The sequence below is a fragment of the Diabrotica undecimpunctata genome, chromosome 1, assembly GCF_040954645.1.
Source record: "Diabrotica undecimpunctata isolate CICGRU chromosome 1, icDiaUnde3, whole genome shotgun sequence".
In the NCBI taxonomy this organism is placed as follows: domain Eukaryota; kingdom Metazoa; phylum Arthropoda; class Insecta; order Coleoptera; family Chrysomelidae; genus Diabrotica; species Diabrotica undecimpunctata.
In genome coordinates this window covers 105,782,022-105,799,860 of record NC_092803.1, presented here as the reverse complement: position 1 = coordinate 105,799,860, position 17,839 = coordinate 105,782,022, and the positions used below count along the sequence as shown (strand labels likewise).

Genomic DNA, 17,839 nt, shown 5'->3' with positions numbered 1-17,839 from the left:
GTTCATTATAATTATTGTCGTACGTAACTTAAATTAAAATGTACTAATTCGTGATAATATTAAAGTAACGATATGGGAATCCAACTGTTAATAATAATAGAAAACAATTAATAACATATATGCAAAAAATGAAACTTTAAATGTTATTCAATGTAAGATCAAAATAAATTTTTCTAATATAAAAAAATTCACCGTACGTATTCATACGTATACGGGAAACAGTTAAACTTAATCAAAGATTAATTATTATGGACTGATTTATAAAACGACAAACAATGACAAAAATTGTAAGGATATTACAGTTAAAAAAGAGGCAATTATGGATCAGCTCAGACATTAGTACAATGTAAAAAAATTACTTACCCACTATTGCAGAGACATCAGGGAAGACAACAGCACCTACAAAATAAAAACAAAGAAATTAAGAGGTGACAGCGCTATAAAGTATATTTTCTTAAAGAGTAAAGTAAACGACTTTTCTATGTAAACCAGCAAATAGAAAATAATCAGATCAGAATATTTTATAATAAATAACAAAAGAATAACAGAAGCTATACATCAAGCTGCTAACAAGGCAATAGGTAAATGATAATTGTAAAAAAAACAAAGAAATAGAACAAACAATATAGCAAAGAACAAACAATACAATGATTAAGCTTCAAAATAGACACAATATGTGACGAATACCAACAAGTACAAATAAAAGTTAAGCAGAAGGTCAGAGAAGAAAAAAAAAAGATTGTAGGAAAAGCGCTGTATTAATATAGAAAACAAAATAGACGGTTCGCAGTCAACTGAAGTATAACGATAAAAAAGATAAAAAACCGGACAGTACACATAAACATCATTAATTTTATTAAAGAAAGGAAACATTATAAAATGCCGTTGACAGAGAGCAGAGAAAGAACAGAAGATGTATGGATAATTCTAATTGGTATGAAAGATGGTAGGGATTCTGAGCCAGGTAGAATAAACCAGAAAAATAGGAAAATATAAAAGGAATCAATAAATAGAATATAATATATCGGAATTATTAAGTAGCTATTTAAATGAATCATACCGAATCAATGAAAAATATTAATGAAACAGTATAATATTTTATGTGAGAAGGGAAAAAAAGTAAGTGATACTTGAAACGAACAAAAAGTGATTTTAGGCTATGATAATCCGGTAGTAATACAAGAAAAATACGAAGGTCTCATTGCTCATTATGGGAAGTGAGTATGAAGACTAATAGAAAACTAACAGTTTGACAACAAAACCAAGAAATACTTAAAGCTACAAAACTGCAAACATATTCAGGCGCTAACAAATCCTAACTAGAGATTTAGAAAGAACTCAAATTTATTATAAAATATATCAAATAATCATAACGTCATTTTCTATGGGGATTCCTATTTCCTGGCAGTGGTTTTTACAATTTTAGATGGCTGCCTTAATATAAATATAAATTAAACAGTAAGGGTGACATACTGCATCCTTGTCTTAGTCCTTTACTTACTTTGATTGGCTTTGATAGTCTATTTCCGATTTTTAGGTAAGTTGTGTTATCCCTGTATACTTCTGTGATTATTCCTAAAAGGTATTGACTTATGCCGAATTGTTGTAAAGCTTGCCACAATTTAAGTCTTGAAACTGTATCATACGCCTTTTCTAGGTCGATGAAGGCTAGATGTAATTCGGTACCAATCGCTATTCTTTTTTTCTATTAATTTTGTTGGAGTATAAACAAGTTATCAGTGCAAGATCTATCAGGCGTAAATTCACTTTGGTCTTCGCTAATTAGATGTCCTACATCATCTTGTAGTTTTCCATTTATTATATTTCCAAACAATCTCCCGAAAGTAGGTAGGATACTTAATCCTCTGTAGTAGTTAGGATCTTTTCGATTACCCTTTTTAAAGATGGACACTCTGTGAGCGGTTTTCCATTCAGATGGTACTTTAATTTGTTGGCAGCATTGATTCATTAGAAAAGTTATTCGTTCCATTAGGAGTGGACCTCCTGCTTTAAGTAACTCTACAGCTATAATGCCAGGTCCTGGAGATCGCCCGTTTTTCATTTTAATTAACGCAGTACGGACCTCGTTGTTAGTAGTATAAATGTTACTATTTGTTTGTCTCTCCATACTGTATTCCTCCCCTATATAATCCAATCTGGACTCCTGGAGTAAATTTTTATAGTGATTTTTCCACTTTTCTATAGGAATTAATTTGCTTTAAAAATTTGCTTAATTATAAAATAATATATAAGTTTAGCTTAAGAACTAGTAAGTATCTATTATAAATTTAAAAATAAAATAAAATATACAGAAAAAAAAATAGAAACAGCTTTATCTTAATTTTTGTCGACATACCTTACCTTAGATAAGGAAAATATATAATTTTTATTTAAAACATGAAATACGAGTAACTAAATATTCAATATCTTCATCGTGTTCTCCATTTAAAATTAAAAATATTTTTTTCATCTTCTGAAATCTACTGTCTTTTTAATACTATCTGAATTTTTCCAGGGATAGCTTCTAGCTTTTGTTTAAAACTTTTGATTTTTTGGATCAACACAACTACTAACATTTGCTGTTTCCCCAAACATTTTATTATTTTACAAACAAAACAAAAGTTACTTTTAATAAAAGCAAGATTGTTTTGTAATTCTGTTTCATCTAAAACATCCTGACAATCTTTTATCAATTTGCTAGCAGTATCTTGAAATTCCAATACAAAGCTTTTATACTTTTCGATATACTCGGCGTAGTGTAAGGTTGCCTACTAACCATGTACCATACCAAGTTAACACTGGTTCAGTTGGTAATGGGCGGGTGTAAGGCCATCTTTCTCTAAAAAGGTGCATCCTTAAAGGAGCTTAAATAAAAGTTTTTTTCTCTATTTTTTATTAACTCATTAACAAGTGTAAATTGCAGCCGTATAGTCTCAGCAACGCAATTCAGATCGTACCCGTACAGTAAATTAGGTTTGGATAAAATACTTTAAGATTTAATGCTGTTTTGATCATATATGGTGCAGCGTAGGAAAGCATTAATACTATTTTATTGGTGGGCATAGCTTCAGGAAGATAAAAATTTGAGAAAACTCAAGAAAAAGAATACAACAACCTCAAAACGAAATTTAAAAAAAATTGCTTATGAAGTATTAGGAACAGAGAACAACGACAAAAAATATTACGAACCACCATGGATGACAGAAAACGTAAAAGAAATGATACAAGAAAAAAACCAAATATATAAGAAATGGCTAACCAATACAACATCTAGCAATAGAGTAACATATCAAAGGAAAAACGGAGAAGAACGCAATCAAATAAAAGAAGCAAAAAACAATTTTTGGTAACAAAAATGTCTCCAATTTGAAAATTTAATTGGTGGTTCTCAGACTACGGAAGCATGGAGAACTATCACTAATCTAAAAAAAACCCATAACTCCTTAAGCAATTTAATTCCTATAGAAAAGTGGAAAAATAACTATAAAAGTTTACTCCAGGAGTCCAGATTGGATTATATGGGAGAGAAATGCAGTATGGAGAGACAAACAAATAGTAACATTTATACTACTAACAACGAGGTCCGTACTGCGTTAATTAAAATGAAAAACAGGCGATCTCCAGGACCTGGAAATATAGCTGTAGAGTTACTTAAAGAAGGAGGTCCACTCCTAATGGAACGAATAACTTTTCTAATGAATCAATACTGCCAACAAATTAAAGTACCATCTGAATGGAAAATTTATGATAAAGCCTCTATACAGAGAATATGTAAAATGGGGATTACACATTACAAGTCAGCATGAAGAAAACAGAATATTTAGTTACCAATTAAGATGCAAGGTTTGAAGTGTTAATAGACGGGGACGTGGAAATCAAACAAGTGGAAAAATTTAAATATTTATGTGCACTCATTGATAAGAACGGCTTGGGAGAAACCGAAATTAAACACCGAATTAATCAGAGATATAAAATTGTAGGATGTCTGAATTCCTTGTGGTGGGATCGCAACATTTCCAAAAGGAACAAAAAAAGAATATGGCAAACCATGGTTGAATTAGTTCTTTGTTATGACTCTGAAGTATGGACAATTAAGGCAAACCTGAAGAGAAGATTGTTGGCAGTTGAAATGGATTATTTGAGAAGAAGTGCTAGAACATCAAGGCTGGAAAGGAAGACCAACGAATCTATAAGATATAACATGAATACTACAGAAACGGTCATTGAAAGAATAGAAAGAGGAGGTTTAAAATGGTTTGGACACCTATTGAGAATGCCTGACGAACGTTGGCCCCAAAAACTTCACAAATGGAAGCCCCCTGGAAGAAAAAAAAGAGGTAGACCTCGACGCTCATGGAATGAAGGAATTAGAAGAGCGATGGAATTGAGAGGTTTGGAGGAGGGACACGCCTTGGACCGGGAGGATTGGCGGAGGAGAACGGGAATACGGCGATAGCCGTCTCCAAAATGTATTTATTGTATTTACAAATTGGATCCTATAATATATATATATATATATATATATATATATATATATATATATATATATATATATATATATATATATATATATATAATTTACCAAAAAATAATTTATAAATACGTTCGAATTATCGGGTAAAGTGGTCTGTAATGAAAATCTTTCTTTTTTCTGAGATACTCAATATTTCGCTATTTATTTAATAGCTTCCTCCAGAGTAAACTAAAACAATTTGAACATTACAAAAAATGGCGTACAAATGCATTTTAAAACACTCACAGAAATTAAAAGATTTTGCAAATAAAAACTGACATTGTATTCGAAATATTGAATGTCAAGACGTTTCTTTTATTTTTATTTTTACATCTGAAAAAATTCATTTTCAGATGTAAGATAAACAAAATTCAGTTTCTTTTATTTTTATTTTTACATCTCAGAAAAAAGAAAGATTTTCATTACAGACCACTTTACCCGATAAATCGAACGTATTTATATATATATATATATATATATATATATATATATATATATATATATATATATATATATATATATATATATATATATATTACTCCGGCACTTGTCTTTGACAGTACTTTTCCAAAACTGATTTAAAACTTTCATTTTGCAATTTATTTAGTGGGATATCCGAGTCCACCATTGCACTGTATACATCAAAATTTAATTTTTTGCTGTTCGCTATTTCTCGAAGTTGATTGTAAGGATTCCACAATTAATTGTTGCTTACTATTATTTGTAAACATTTTTAGGTATTCCTGATTTAAATATGTTTTTCATCAATGTAATAAACCCCTTCGAAGTACCCTAGAGACTCAATACAGGGTGTTTCTTGCTCAGTTTCGTTGCTTACAAAAATGCAATAAATATGTAACCGGAAGCGCTTCGTTACAGAGATACAAGATGTCAAAGTTTATTTAAAAAAAAAAACGTTTATCTAAATATAGGAACATACATATAAGCAACAAATAAAGATTAGCAAAAATGTCGATATACTCGTAATTAATATGTTTTAACAGGAATTTAGAGGCTATGTTTTGAAGAATAGAATTATTAAAGATAAGAAATAGAAAGAATATATAGAAGTATAAAAATTACGTCAAATGTAAAAGTAACAAGAATAGACAAGAAAAAACATAAAAAATTGGATTCAAATGACTTATTTTTGCATTTTTCATTCATATTTAAAAAGCTAATATTCCTGCTTTTATTATTTAACATATTAAGCATTATGCTTAGAAATCCGGACTCTATTGATCAGCAACCTCTATAGAAGACGCTGGATGCAAGTAGAAGAATAATTAAGCGGAATTTTGATGAAGATGTTAATAATTTATATTTAGGAAAATTTTTACTTGTTTCCAACTACACCAAGATAGCTATTTAAATTAGACACTATTAGACACTTATCATATCTTGCAATTTAAAATATGATAATCCTAAAACTATATAATATCATGAAATAAATCCTAACAGTCATGTTTAATGATGGTCCTCAACGTCATGAGAATTCTACTATTAGTGGGAGTTTGTGTCCTCTATAGTACAGCAAACTCTTTAAATTTAACAGGTACGTACAGTAGTCATTAAAAAAAAAACATTTAAAAAAAAATCTTCTCGCTATTTACTATTATTAGAAGATCTTGCAGCCTTAAATATCGTACCCGACTTTTTTAAACATCTCTTTCTTTTATGCTCATCTACTTTTTTCCATATTCTCGGTATTCGAAGTGTTTTTACGACTTTTGATATTAGTTGAGTAAAATCTTTTATTATTGTTTCATTTTCTTCTATTACTATTTTGTATTTTATTTTATTATTTTATGGGTGTTATGCAATTTGCATACTATATTATAAACGATCTGAATAGGGAAAAAATCAAAATTCTATCATACAATATTTTTGTTTCTTCTATTTCAGAATATGGTTATATTTTTAAACAGCGGTTTTGTTATAGCTAAATATAAACATTTAATTTGACTAAATTTATACTACAACATGTAATTGAACTTAATGATTTCCAATGTGGAAATCGAACCATCAAATATAACGCAGTTTTAATTAAATTTTGCCTTAAACAAAGTCGCTACAATATTTAAATAAGCAATAAGTGGATAACTAATGTTTGTAATTTTTTTTAGCAAGCTGTACAATTAATAAATTTCAAGATGTTGATACCGTAGTTAGCCAATGCAAATCTATAACCGTTGGAAGCTTTGCAGTACCTGCTGGCCAAACCTTAAAACTACATTTACAAGCTGGTACTACTCTGAATTTTAATGGCAACATCGCTTTTGGTTACAAAGAGTGGGATGGGCCCCTTATGTGGATTAAAGGAGACGGAATCACAGTACAAGGATCAAGCAGTAAGATATATGTGAAATATATATTTTAATTTTATTTTTAATCAAATTATAATCCATGTGAGAGATGTGGGCAATTAGAAATTAAAGTACCTATCTCAGTAATTCTTAAAATTGGTTTATCGCGCATAAGTAGTCATGATTCAGTAGATAAGTAGTTCATGCTAGCTTCAGTTACCAACTGAAGCTAGCATGAACGTTTATGTATTAGGTCTTAATGTAATTTTGTATTCGTTTCGAACATAAGTTTTGTTAAGTTACTTTACACTTACGTTACACAGTCGGTGCAAATTTAGTCATTATTAACTTTTTAAACAACTTGTTTACCTATTTTTATCGCAATTGAAAATCTTATTTAAATTAGCTTTGTTTTTTTTACTTTCAGTGAAGTCAGAGAACAGTGGATTATCATTTAGTACTTTCCTAGATATCGGATATATTTTTGTCTTGTCAATACTTATGCAATGCTCGTCAAAGTCCACTCAACTATTTTCTGAACCATAAAACGTAAATTATTATATTTTTGTATAACTGAACAAAGGAACTTGTACATTGTGTTTTAATATTTAGTGAGTTAATCATTCAAAATGATAAACGGGCGCCATTTTGTAAAATTATTTTGAATTGGATTTTATGACTAATAATACCTTATTTTAAATATTTTGTGCCAGTATATTCTTAAATTTATGTGCTGATAGTGTAAATTTTTTGTGAAAGAATTATTCTTTCACTGGGAGTCAGTTGGAGATAATTTTAACTATTGAGTGAAACTTGCGATAATTACAACAATCTAGAAATACGAGTATATTAAATAACACAAGAGCTTTCAGATAGTTTCTACATTCATTTTTAAACACTCTTACCATTGAATATAAAATGGTCACTATTTTGAAACTTTATGACATGATTAAAAATCACAAAAAAATTAAAGCGTATAAAATGTCACAGAAGTTTACAAATTATAAATTACTATTGTTACTGAGCACAGGCCACAATTTTACTTTAAAATAAGTTTATTTTAACGTTTCGATTTCCAATTTGGAAATCGTTCTCAAAATGCAAATTAAACAGATTTTGTTTTTTATTACTTGGTAATAAAATACTTCTATTTAAAACTTATTTTAAAGTCAAATAGTTGCTTATTCCCAGTAAACCTAGTAAATTGTATTAATATACCCCAATAAAATAGGTTCGGAACAATATTTACAAATTACTAAATGAACAAATGAATTAATTAATTTACAATCATTATATGGAAAACTAAACAAAAATTTGATTTGTTCAAGAATTTACTATTAAAGCTAAAGACTTTCAAATTATTATTATACTAAGTTCACTCAACTTGGGACTATTTTGACTGAATCAGGAAATATTCAACACAAAAATTTCTACCACACCTTAATTTAAAGCTGAAATAATTTTACTATTGCAGTCTTTAATTGAAAACCTTTTAGCCAGTCGAAGTCAAAATTTATCCAACGAAGTAAAAAATTAGTAAGTCATTTAGTATTCAATTGGGTTTGTGATCAGTGAACCGAGTGTAGTGCTCATACTTTTTTTACACTAGCACCACCGAAAGTATTGAACGCTGAAATTATATTTTTTTTCCTTATGAGTCTATTTAAAATAATTTTACAAAGAAGCATTTGTCCTCTTTTGAATGATTACGTCGCTAAAAAATTATAAAAAAATATACAGGTATCTTAATTTATAAAATTAATTAATTTAAGTTTTATTGTTTAGAAAATAAATGGATAAGTGGATTTTAGAGACTAACTGTATTTTTATCTATTCTTTTTATTTTTGCCAACTTGTGTTTTTGCGAATGATTATAATTTGAATAGGTTTATATGTCTTTAAATTTGCTTCGTTCTATAAACGAACTACAACGATAAATTTTTACAGTACAAACAATCTTACATTACGGGAAATACTTCCACGAAGGCGCAGTGTAGTCATGAAAAACAGTTTTAAACATTTTGTATTGTGAATATTTTCGAGCCAACATTATTGTTAAACACCTCCTAACATAATGTGGAAAATATACAGTAAACTGAAAAAATAACAATACTTTCAGCGATTTTAAAACAGCATTTTATGCACATTTAAATAGCAAAAACTAAATTAACTTCCTTAAAGAAAAATCTTTGTATTTTATAATTTAATATAATGTAATAACTAATGTCGCTAATAACTTAAGATTGTTAAAGCGACTATTGTTTGTGAATAAAAAACGTTTTAGATTGTTTGTAATGTGAAAGTTTAAATTCAGCGTGTTTTAAGCATATTTCAAATGTTTCATTTTGTTGCCAAAATTCAAAATTGAAATTTCATTTTATATATTTTGAAGATTATGCTCCATCAATTGAATTTCCATAGTGACTGGTTAATGGAAGTAGTAAGTTTCGCGCAAAAATCACTCAATGTTTATTTATTAAACAGCTTTATAAAAACTGACTTTACATTCGCAAAAATACAGAAATTGCATACAAAAGCTGCACGCCTCACCTTTAAAACGAATTAACGATTAACGATTTAACTAACGATTAACTAACTAAGATAGAAGATACCCATTTTTTACCAGACCAAAAGATAACTGAAATTCAAAATCACCGCTTGCTGCAAGCGTTGCTTCTGAGAAAACGGTTCATTTGACAGAAAAAGTGGTAATTAACATTTTTGTTTTAAATTATATCAGTTCCAGTTTTTTTATCATTTTTTTCTACAGGGTACTAAATCGATGTTTCGATCAATTTCGATTTTAGAACGAAACTCGGGAGTAGAAGTGGCAAATTTTTTTGCATATTTTTTAAGGTAGCAAAATTAACATTCTCAGCAAAATTCAGCATGTTTGTATGATTTTCAAAGTTTCAATGAAATTTTTGTCTCTGACGAATGGACTATTTCTAATAATATGTTTAATTGTGGTGTAGAAAGTCAAAGATGCAGCTAGTGCTTTAAATTGATTATGTTAGTACCCAAATTTCAAGTTTCGAATATGAAATAAGTTCTATAAGTTACTGTCCAAATTCAAGAATTACCTAATTTTATTGAAAAATTGCATTTAATTTATGTTTGAATGTTTATTTCAGGTCATTTACTGAATGGTCGTGGAGAGCTTTGGTGGGACGGACATGGTGACCACAGCAATAAAAAGAAACCTCAATTTATGTTAATTCAGGCCACTGGTAACTCAGTTTTTAAATACATTAAGGTCAAGAACTGTCCACATACATGTATTGGTATCTCGGATTCTCACGATATTACTCTTGATCACTGGACTATTGACAGCAAAGATGGAGATACAGTAAGTTGGACTTTTTATTCATACCGCTGCAATTGAGCGTTTTATTAATTAGAACCTAAACAGATTTTGAAGAGTATAGAGCTTTTTATATTGTTTTAAAATTATTTTGCTAGTGCTTAACATTTATCGAATATATTATTGGGAATAAAAAACGAATTATAAAATAAAATTCTTTATTTGTTGTTTGAATCACGAAATGCAAATTTTCAGCTTCTCATCTCATTCAATTAAAATTATATATTGAAGCGAAGCTTGTAGTTGTATTCCTTTTTTTTTCTATTGTAAAATGCTGAGGCAAACGTCATGGAACTAGCGCCACAAGATGGTGTCGTCACAGGTAGCGTCATAGAATAGCGGTTCTTGACACCGATTTACTACTCTCGATCAATTTGTTTCTAGTCATCATATATTTACTCTAACCAAGTTTAATTTAAAAACTGCATAGAAAACTATAAATAACACCTACTGAAAATTGCTGTTTAAATTTTAATAAATTGTGTTTATGTTTTCATGTATGTGACGTCCATAAATTTGAATTTTATAATCTTAGTAGTTTTAACAATTAATAAATATATGAAGCGGTGAAAGGAAAAGTGATGTAAGTCATCTGAGCACCTTTTTAAAATACAAAAGGGTTTATGAGAAATATTGTAATTAAATCTACGTAACATTTGTAAACATGCTTGTCGTATTTTTTGTTTATTAAGAATATATGTAACTCTACGTTACATATGTAAATATATATTTTTGTAGAAATAAAACTATGATATTAGTGATTATTTTTTTCTACATCAGAAAGTGGTCCAGCTTCGTCATTGACTTCATCAGATGATATAAGGTTTCTAAAAATAAGAATGGTGACCTGGAGGAATGTATGGTAGTAAATCTGGTCGAAGTGCTGTGTACAGGCAATCCAGTTGAAGATTTTTCAACAATTTTGGTCTTCATTTTTATAGAACAGTGAAAGTTGCTCATCTTTTTTTACTCTAGTCCACTGCATTTTTAACCATGTCACTGATTGGTTATTCGTATTGGTTTTTCTTTTTGTAATTGATTTAGTGAGTTGTGTCGGATCTTTAAAGTCTTCTCTAAGCAATTTTGTAAAAAATAAAAGCCTTTTTTGCTTTCAACCCCCCATTCTTCATGCACATAATTCTGTTTACCTTTAGAGTGAGTTTTAATTGAACCAAAGTCTGAATCATTTGGTAAGTAAGAGTGTCCGCTTACCATAAACTTGTGATCAACTATTTCGATATTATTATTTTTACTTTGAACTAACAGTAACAAGGTCAAGGCAAAATTCCAGTTTCTTTTTTGGCCGGTGCAGCTGTCACTGTACAATACAACATGTTTTGAATTTGTTGCACGTAATTCTGTATGCTTTGTGATACAGGCACTTATTTTCTGAGATCCTCTCGAAGCTGTTATTTCATCCCATCCATACATGTAGCCTAAGCAGATGATAGCTCATGGCAGCCCAAGATGTAAATGTACATGTTAGTTTATAGTAGCTTTCTCTAGGTCAAAAGTGAATGCATAGTAAGAATCGTCAATCTGGGCCTTTTCTGTATCGGTTTTTTTTTTATAGAAGTACGTGCAAGCTTGGCCTTTCTAAGATGAAATTCTTGCTCTACTTCAATCTGTCTTATCTCATTATCATCTGTTATTGCAGATTTTTTTATTTTGTAAGCATCACACTTAGAGCACCTATCTTTTTGTGGTACATGAAAATGAAATAAAATTTTCAGATAAAGCACAGGAATAAAAACTAAAAAAATATACTAATAGAAAGAAAAAGATAATAATAATTTGAGTAGATACATACTTTTCGTTTATTCCTTATTTTTCAATGTATGAATGTAAAATAAAATCATCTTCAAATTGTCCGTATTTTCGTTCAAAAAAATTTTTTGACACCCAATGTTTTTTTTTCTTTTAGAAAGGAGGAGCTAATACCGATGGTTTTGATATTGCAAAATCCTACAAAGTAACGATAAAAGATACTTCGGTATGGAACCAAGACGACTGTATCTGCGTGAATCAAGGTCAGAATTTGGTCTTCCAAAACATGCACTGTATTGGAGGACATGGCTTGAGTCTTGCAGCAGGAATGTGGAGCACATATGAACTGAACACTATTTACAACGTAACATTTAAAGATTCTATAGTGGAAAATTCGCGTAACGGTATTCATGTTAAAACTATACCAGAAAATAATAATAAGGGAGAAATAAACCTCATAACATACGATAACATAAAGCTTATAGGTAAGTCAACAAAACAATCTGTAATTAATTTTAATAAATTTCTTTATTATTTAATCTTCTATTAATTATTAATATTTTACTTAAAAGCCAGTGGCCATGTGTACTTGAGTTGGTAACTTCAAAGTAGCTGCGAAAAAACTAACTTAAGAACAACGCTCTTTAAACAAAGACTGCCAAAATAAATATACGTTATAATACCAATTCCAAACTTAAAATATTTTTTTTTGAAAAGATAAAAATTTGGGAATAGAAAGCTGAAAGTGTTTACTATTAAAAAAAAAAATGTTTACAATCCTAAAGTGCGTTCATTTTGCATAACATTTTTGCAAAATGGAGGTAGGTACCTATTTTATTTCTCATATATTGGGCTGTATATTCTTTGTGGACACCTTAGAGCGAACTTGTGGAAAGCTCTGAATGAAACAAAATCTTTATGTCATATTAGCAATTATTTTAAAAATAATGTAAACCAACAGAACTTCGTTCGAATTCAATTCAGGAATATGCCAAATCTCAATGTCAGTTCATTTGTCGTGTGTTTGTTTTGTAAATTAGGGTATGTAAAATAATAAAAAGAGTGGTGAATTATCATTTATTTATCAAAAATAACATTATTTTCACTCAATTAATTGAATTAGTCACAATCTTCTTCAGCTGATCTAAAATTAGATTCTGCATCTACCACATTTTTAATAAAGTCATTTATAAAGCCGAGATTTTGAATTTGTTGATAGTTATAACCTGATGTATTTGTATCGTCTTCATCATCAGAACGTTGATATCTACATTTTTATAATTTGTACAATCAACAGTTTGACAACTTCCACATGCAGCTGAATAAACTAATCCAGACTTTCTAAAACTGCAAAGTTTTTTACAATCACTTTAACAGCCTTTTTTAAGCTTCATTGTAACTTTTAAGGATATTTTTATACTACAACTACACTTATTTAAATCTGTTACACATGGATTAAGTAATTTACTCTAATCTTTCAAGTACGATTACACTATGTTAATTTTTAATTTTATGAGCAATTCTTTGTTAAACTGGGTAGCTGTGTTAACCATCGATATTGTATTAATTCACATGTAAGTTCACTTTCTCTTTATATTAAAAAACTTTTTAATTCCTGCTGACAAAACGTTAGTCTTACATATATGGACTGATGTTGTAAATATAAAACGAAACGTTTCGGTTAATATGTGGATTAGTTAACATCTAGCTTGATTCCTTTCTCCTCTTGACCTAGACCTTCAAGAGTTATCATCATTATCATCATCAGCATTCTTAGCATATTCCACCAATTATGGTGCTGCATCCCTTACATAGTCGTTTTCCATTTCTGCCCACGATTGTCTACTATTCGCTTTTCTGTGTCATGTTGTATCGGCATGTTTCCTTATGTCATAGTCCCATCTGAAATTTGGACATTTTTTTGGCTTCTTAACTTCTCTTGGATACTACATTGTAATTCTATTGGATCATCTATATTCAGTTCTTTTTGCTAAATGTTCCACCCACTGCCATTTTAAAGATTTAATTCTGTGGATTTCATCAAGGACCTTGGTTTTCTGTGTGATTTATTTTTTTTTTTTACCTCTCTTTGTTATTTCTAGCATGCTTATTAATAGCAATCAGAATAATGTCTGAATATATTATAGATGAACAAAATAACGGAAACAAGTAAAACATATGGACTGAATATAAACACCAGCAAAACCAAGCTTATGATCATCAGCAAGGAAAACAGAACTGGAGCAAATCTACATGTGAACCAAATGAGAATTGAACGTGTCTCACAGTACAACTACTTGAGAACTATAATCAATAAGTCGTAGGACAATACCCATGAGATTAAATGTGGCATCGGAAAGTTAAAAAGTGTATTCTTGACTATGAGCTCTGTGTTCAAGAGCCATGAGCTCACCCTAGAGACAAAAATAAGGCTCCTTAAATGTTAAGTGTACTCAGTGATTCTGTACGGAGTAGAAACGTAGACATTGAAGGCGAAAACTCTATCAAAACTTCAGGCTTTTAAGCTATGGTTATACAGAAGGATCCTGAAGATACCATGGACAGACAAAATCACCAATGAAGAAGTACTGCGGAGGATGAACACAACCGCGGATTTGGTCAACATCGTGAAGCGCCATAAGCTGCAGTACTTTTGACATATAATGGGAAATCAAGGCAGATAAGAGGTACTCTAATGCATTTTGCAAGGTAAAATTAAAAGAAAAAGGGCCCCAGGCCGAAGATATCCTGGCTTGCTAACCTGAGATCATGGAATAGAAAGACCTTAACACAGTTATTCCGTAAGGCAACCAACAATGTCATTTTAACCAGAATGATCGCCAACGTTTGGAACGGACAGGCACCCTAAGAGGACGAATATTTTCTAGGGTTGCAATAAAGAGCTTTAGTGAAAGTGTCTCCTTGTCGGACGCCTCTGGTAGTGGAAAATTTTGAAGTATTCTCATAAATTTTTACCTTAGCTTTTATTTGTCTGTATATATTTACTTAAGTCTCTATGTACGGTTTGTTAATGCCTTGGTTGGTCAAAGCTTTTATTACGGCCTTGGGATATACAGAGTCGAAAGAGATATATAGAATCGACATTCTCGAAATCTATGAAGGTTAATGCTAGCGGTATTTTATATTCTTTAGTTCTACTCATTAGTTCTCAAAACGTATGAATATGATCCTGGGTACTACTAGGGTACTGGGTAAATCTACTTCTGAAGCCAGCTTGCTCTCTTGAATGTGTAGATTCTAATGCATTTAATAATCTGTTGTGGATGATCTTTGCGAATATCTTGTATATGATTGATAGTAGATTTATAGGTCTCCAGTTTTTAATATCCTCTTTGCTAACTTTCTTAGGAATGAGAATTATGTTTGATGTATTCCAGGGGCCTGATATGCAACTTGATCTTAGGCAGTTCGTAAATATGCCCGCTAAGATTTTCCAGGTTTTTTTTTGCCAGCGTATTTAAGCCATCTTTCCCAGCTGCTTTACCGCTTTTCCTTTTTGTAATTGTCGATTTTACTTCTTCTGGAAGAACTTCTGGTACATCTTCTTGGTTACTAATTGCTTTTTCAAATGTTTCAGGGGCTTTGAATAGTTCGCTGTAGAATTTGGTCACGAGATGTATTATTTCATTTCTGTCTGTAATTCTGGTGTTTTCGTTTTTTATTAGTTTTTCTTTCTGTTTTCTTATATCTTTTTTAATACTTTTCCTAATTGTCTCACAAAGTTCTGTGTATTGTATTCTGTGTATGTTGCTACTTACTTTTATTTCATTTCGTTTGTTTTAGCAATATTTTGGATTTATCAGAAAGTTTACTACGTTTATTTTGTCGTTACGGGCCTCTTATTTCTTTGACACCATCACTTTGGCATTATCTCTGTTATTGAGAGCTGTCAATTTGGTCATGTTATCTTTTGTTAATTGTTCTTTGGTAGTGATTTGAGTTTTCTTTTAAATTGTTAATATTTATATTGGTTACTGTTATGTTAGTTTTGTGATTAATTTTATTCTTGCTAGTTTCACATTAAGAACAATTTTTGCTCTGATTAGTCTATGATCTCTGCCTGCTTGAAAGTTATTTATTACACTAATATCTTTTATTGTAGCAATCTTGTTGGTTAGAATGAATTTAATTTTGTTCTTAGTGATTTCATTTGGTGCTACCCAAATCCATTTTCTGTTGGTTTTTCTTAAAGAATGTAATTTCAATAGGCATGTTTTGGTAGTGTACAAACTGATCTAGTCTTTATTATCTTTCATTTCTTTCACCATTAAATACTTGAAGTAATTTTTATGGAGCTACCCAGTTCTGGCCACTGTGTTGTTCATATAAGGGGTTGTGAGGCATACCTTAAGATGCTGCTTAAGCGCGGGTTGGTAAGGGTTCGCTGCCAGCTAACTTTTTAGATCTGCCGTGACCTATTCGTCACTATAGTTAGGAATTTAGTATAGATTTTAATAGTTCGCTCTTACCAGCAAAAGAACAACCCCTCTGACACCTATACCAACGTTTAATATTTAATCCGTTTAAATTCATATATATATATATATATATATATATATATATATATATATATATATATATATATATATATATATTCGCATGATTTATTTGCATGTTAAAAGGTTACATATTTTTTTAGGAATCTCTTATTATGCCATTAACGTACAAGAAGACTATACCAATAATGGACCAACTGGACATCCTCTAGGAAACATCCCTATTAAAAACTTACACATAAATAAGGTCTATGGAACAATGACAGGTTCAAATTCAGTTAAAGCATATATTCTTTGTGGAAGTGGGGGCTGCTCGAACTGGAACTGGTCTAATATCAATGTCTCCGGAGCTGCAAAATCAAATTCGTGTAATTTTACTCCAAATGGATTTAACTGTTAATAACTGTTTTTAAACCTTCAATATATTTTTACAAATAATATCTGCATATTTTAATAGACTTAAATATATAGTCATATAAGTAATTAATTTTTAGTTTGCAAAGTACTGGAGTAATAAAAGCTAATTTTATATGTGAGTACATACTATACCGTATTTTTTAAATACATTCAAGTAGTGAACAATAATAATACCAAACAGTTTCAATAAAAATTTCTTTCAACAAGAAATAGATGCGGTTTAAATATTCATCATGTATAAGCTGAATACACAGAAATTTATATTGCTAGTTATGAAACCCTGTATCTACTTGTATGTATAAAATAAATAGATTGATAATGAATTAAACAAAAACTAGTTTAAATCAAAAACACCTAATTAAACATATAAAAATAAAAAGAAAAGAGGTATTTCCACAGAAATAACTTGGTTTACAGATCTTGCAAATCAGTGGACAAAAGACAAATTTTCGCTAAGCTCTGACTGAATATAATATAGAATTCCGAAGACCAACATAATATTCGTGGAAAAGGTATTGTGAGGAGATAAAATAGTCTTTAAGGACATTTTTCAGGAAACATTCAGAAACATTTTAGAGAAAACTGACAAAAGAGGTAATAATTCAGGATAACCTTTATTTGACAATAAACTAATTTGAACCATATAAATCACCAAGTAGGATAAAGTGTTGATCTGGTAACAACTCCAACTTCCCTAGGTTGTTGACTGAAGGCTAATCGCTTCTGCTAGAGTGTTGATCTAGTGGCAGTTTCTTACTGGTTTTAGAGTGTTGATCTGAGACAGACCAATTCCGTGTCTAAGTATTGATTAGTTACTTCCCGCTTTCTACTATTATTTTTCGTCGGTATTAAACAGTGGAGTAATCGAGCTGTACATCGATATCATCTCCGTAGGATTGGCATTTAAATTTTGTACGTATCATCACGGATATAATTTTATGTTGTTATTTATTTG

At 30.1% G+C, this 17,839-nt stretch overlaps 2 protein-coding genes across 2 annotated transcripts in view; one reads left to right on the top strand and one right to left on the bottom strand.

Annotated features, from left to right (window-relative positions):
- Positions 1-17,839, bottom strand: part of LOC140451924 (uncharacterized) — an 804,624-nt gene that overhangs the window by 666,816 nt on the left and 119,969 nt on the right. The window contains exon 2 of the mRNA XM_072545895.1: positions 364-399. The gene's annotated coding sequence lies outside the window, so the exon portion shown is untranslated. The remainder of the gene's footprint in view (positions 1-363; positions 400-17,839) is intronic.
- LOC140439822 (polygalacturonase-like) lies at positions 5,960-17,191 on the top strand. Its single transcript, XM_072529979.1, has 5 exons — positions 5,960-6,068; positions 6,640-6,864; positions 9,954-10,168; positions 12,108-12,435; positions 16,611-17,191. The coding sequence occupies exons 1-5, from the start codon at positions 5,984-5,986 to the stop codon at positions 16,865-16,867; spliced, it is 1,110 nt and encodes a 369-aa protein (XP_072386080.1). The 5' UTR covers positions 5,960-5,983; the 3' UTR covers positions 16,868-17,191.

What these genes read in the sequence shown, in the direction of transcription:
- LOC140439822 (XM_072529979.1), top strand. Translation starts at nt 5,984, where the DNA reads ATGATGGTCCTCAACGTCATGAGAATTCTACTATTAGTGGGAGTTTGT. An exon ending in AAACTCTTTAAATTTAACAG is followed by an intron (nt 6,069 to 6,639) that starts GTACGTACAGTA and finishes AATTTTTTTTAG; the next exon opens with CAAGCTGTACAATTAATAAA. An exon ending in ACAGCAAAGATGGAGATACA is followed by an intron (nt 10,169 to 12,107) that starts GTAAGTTGGACT and finishes TTTTTCTTTTAG; the next exon opens with AAAGGAGGAGCTAATACCGA.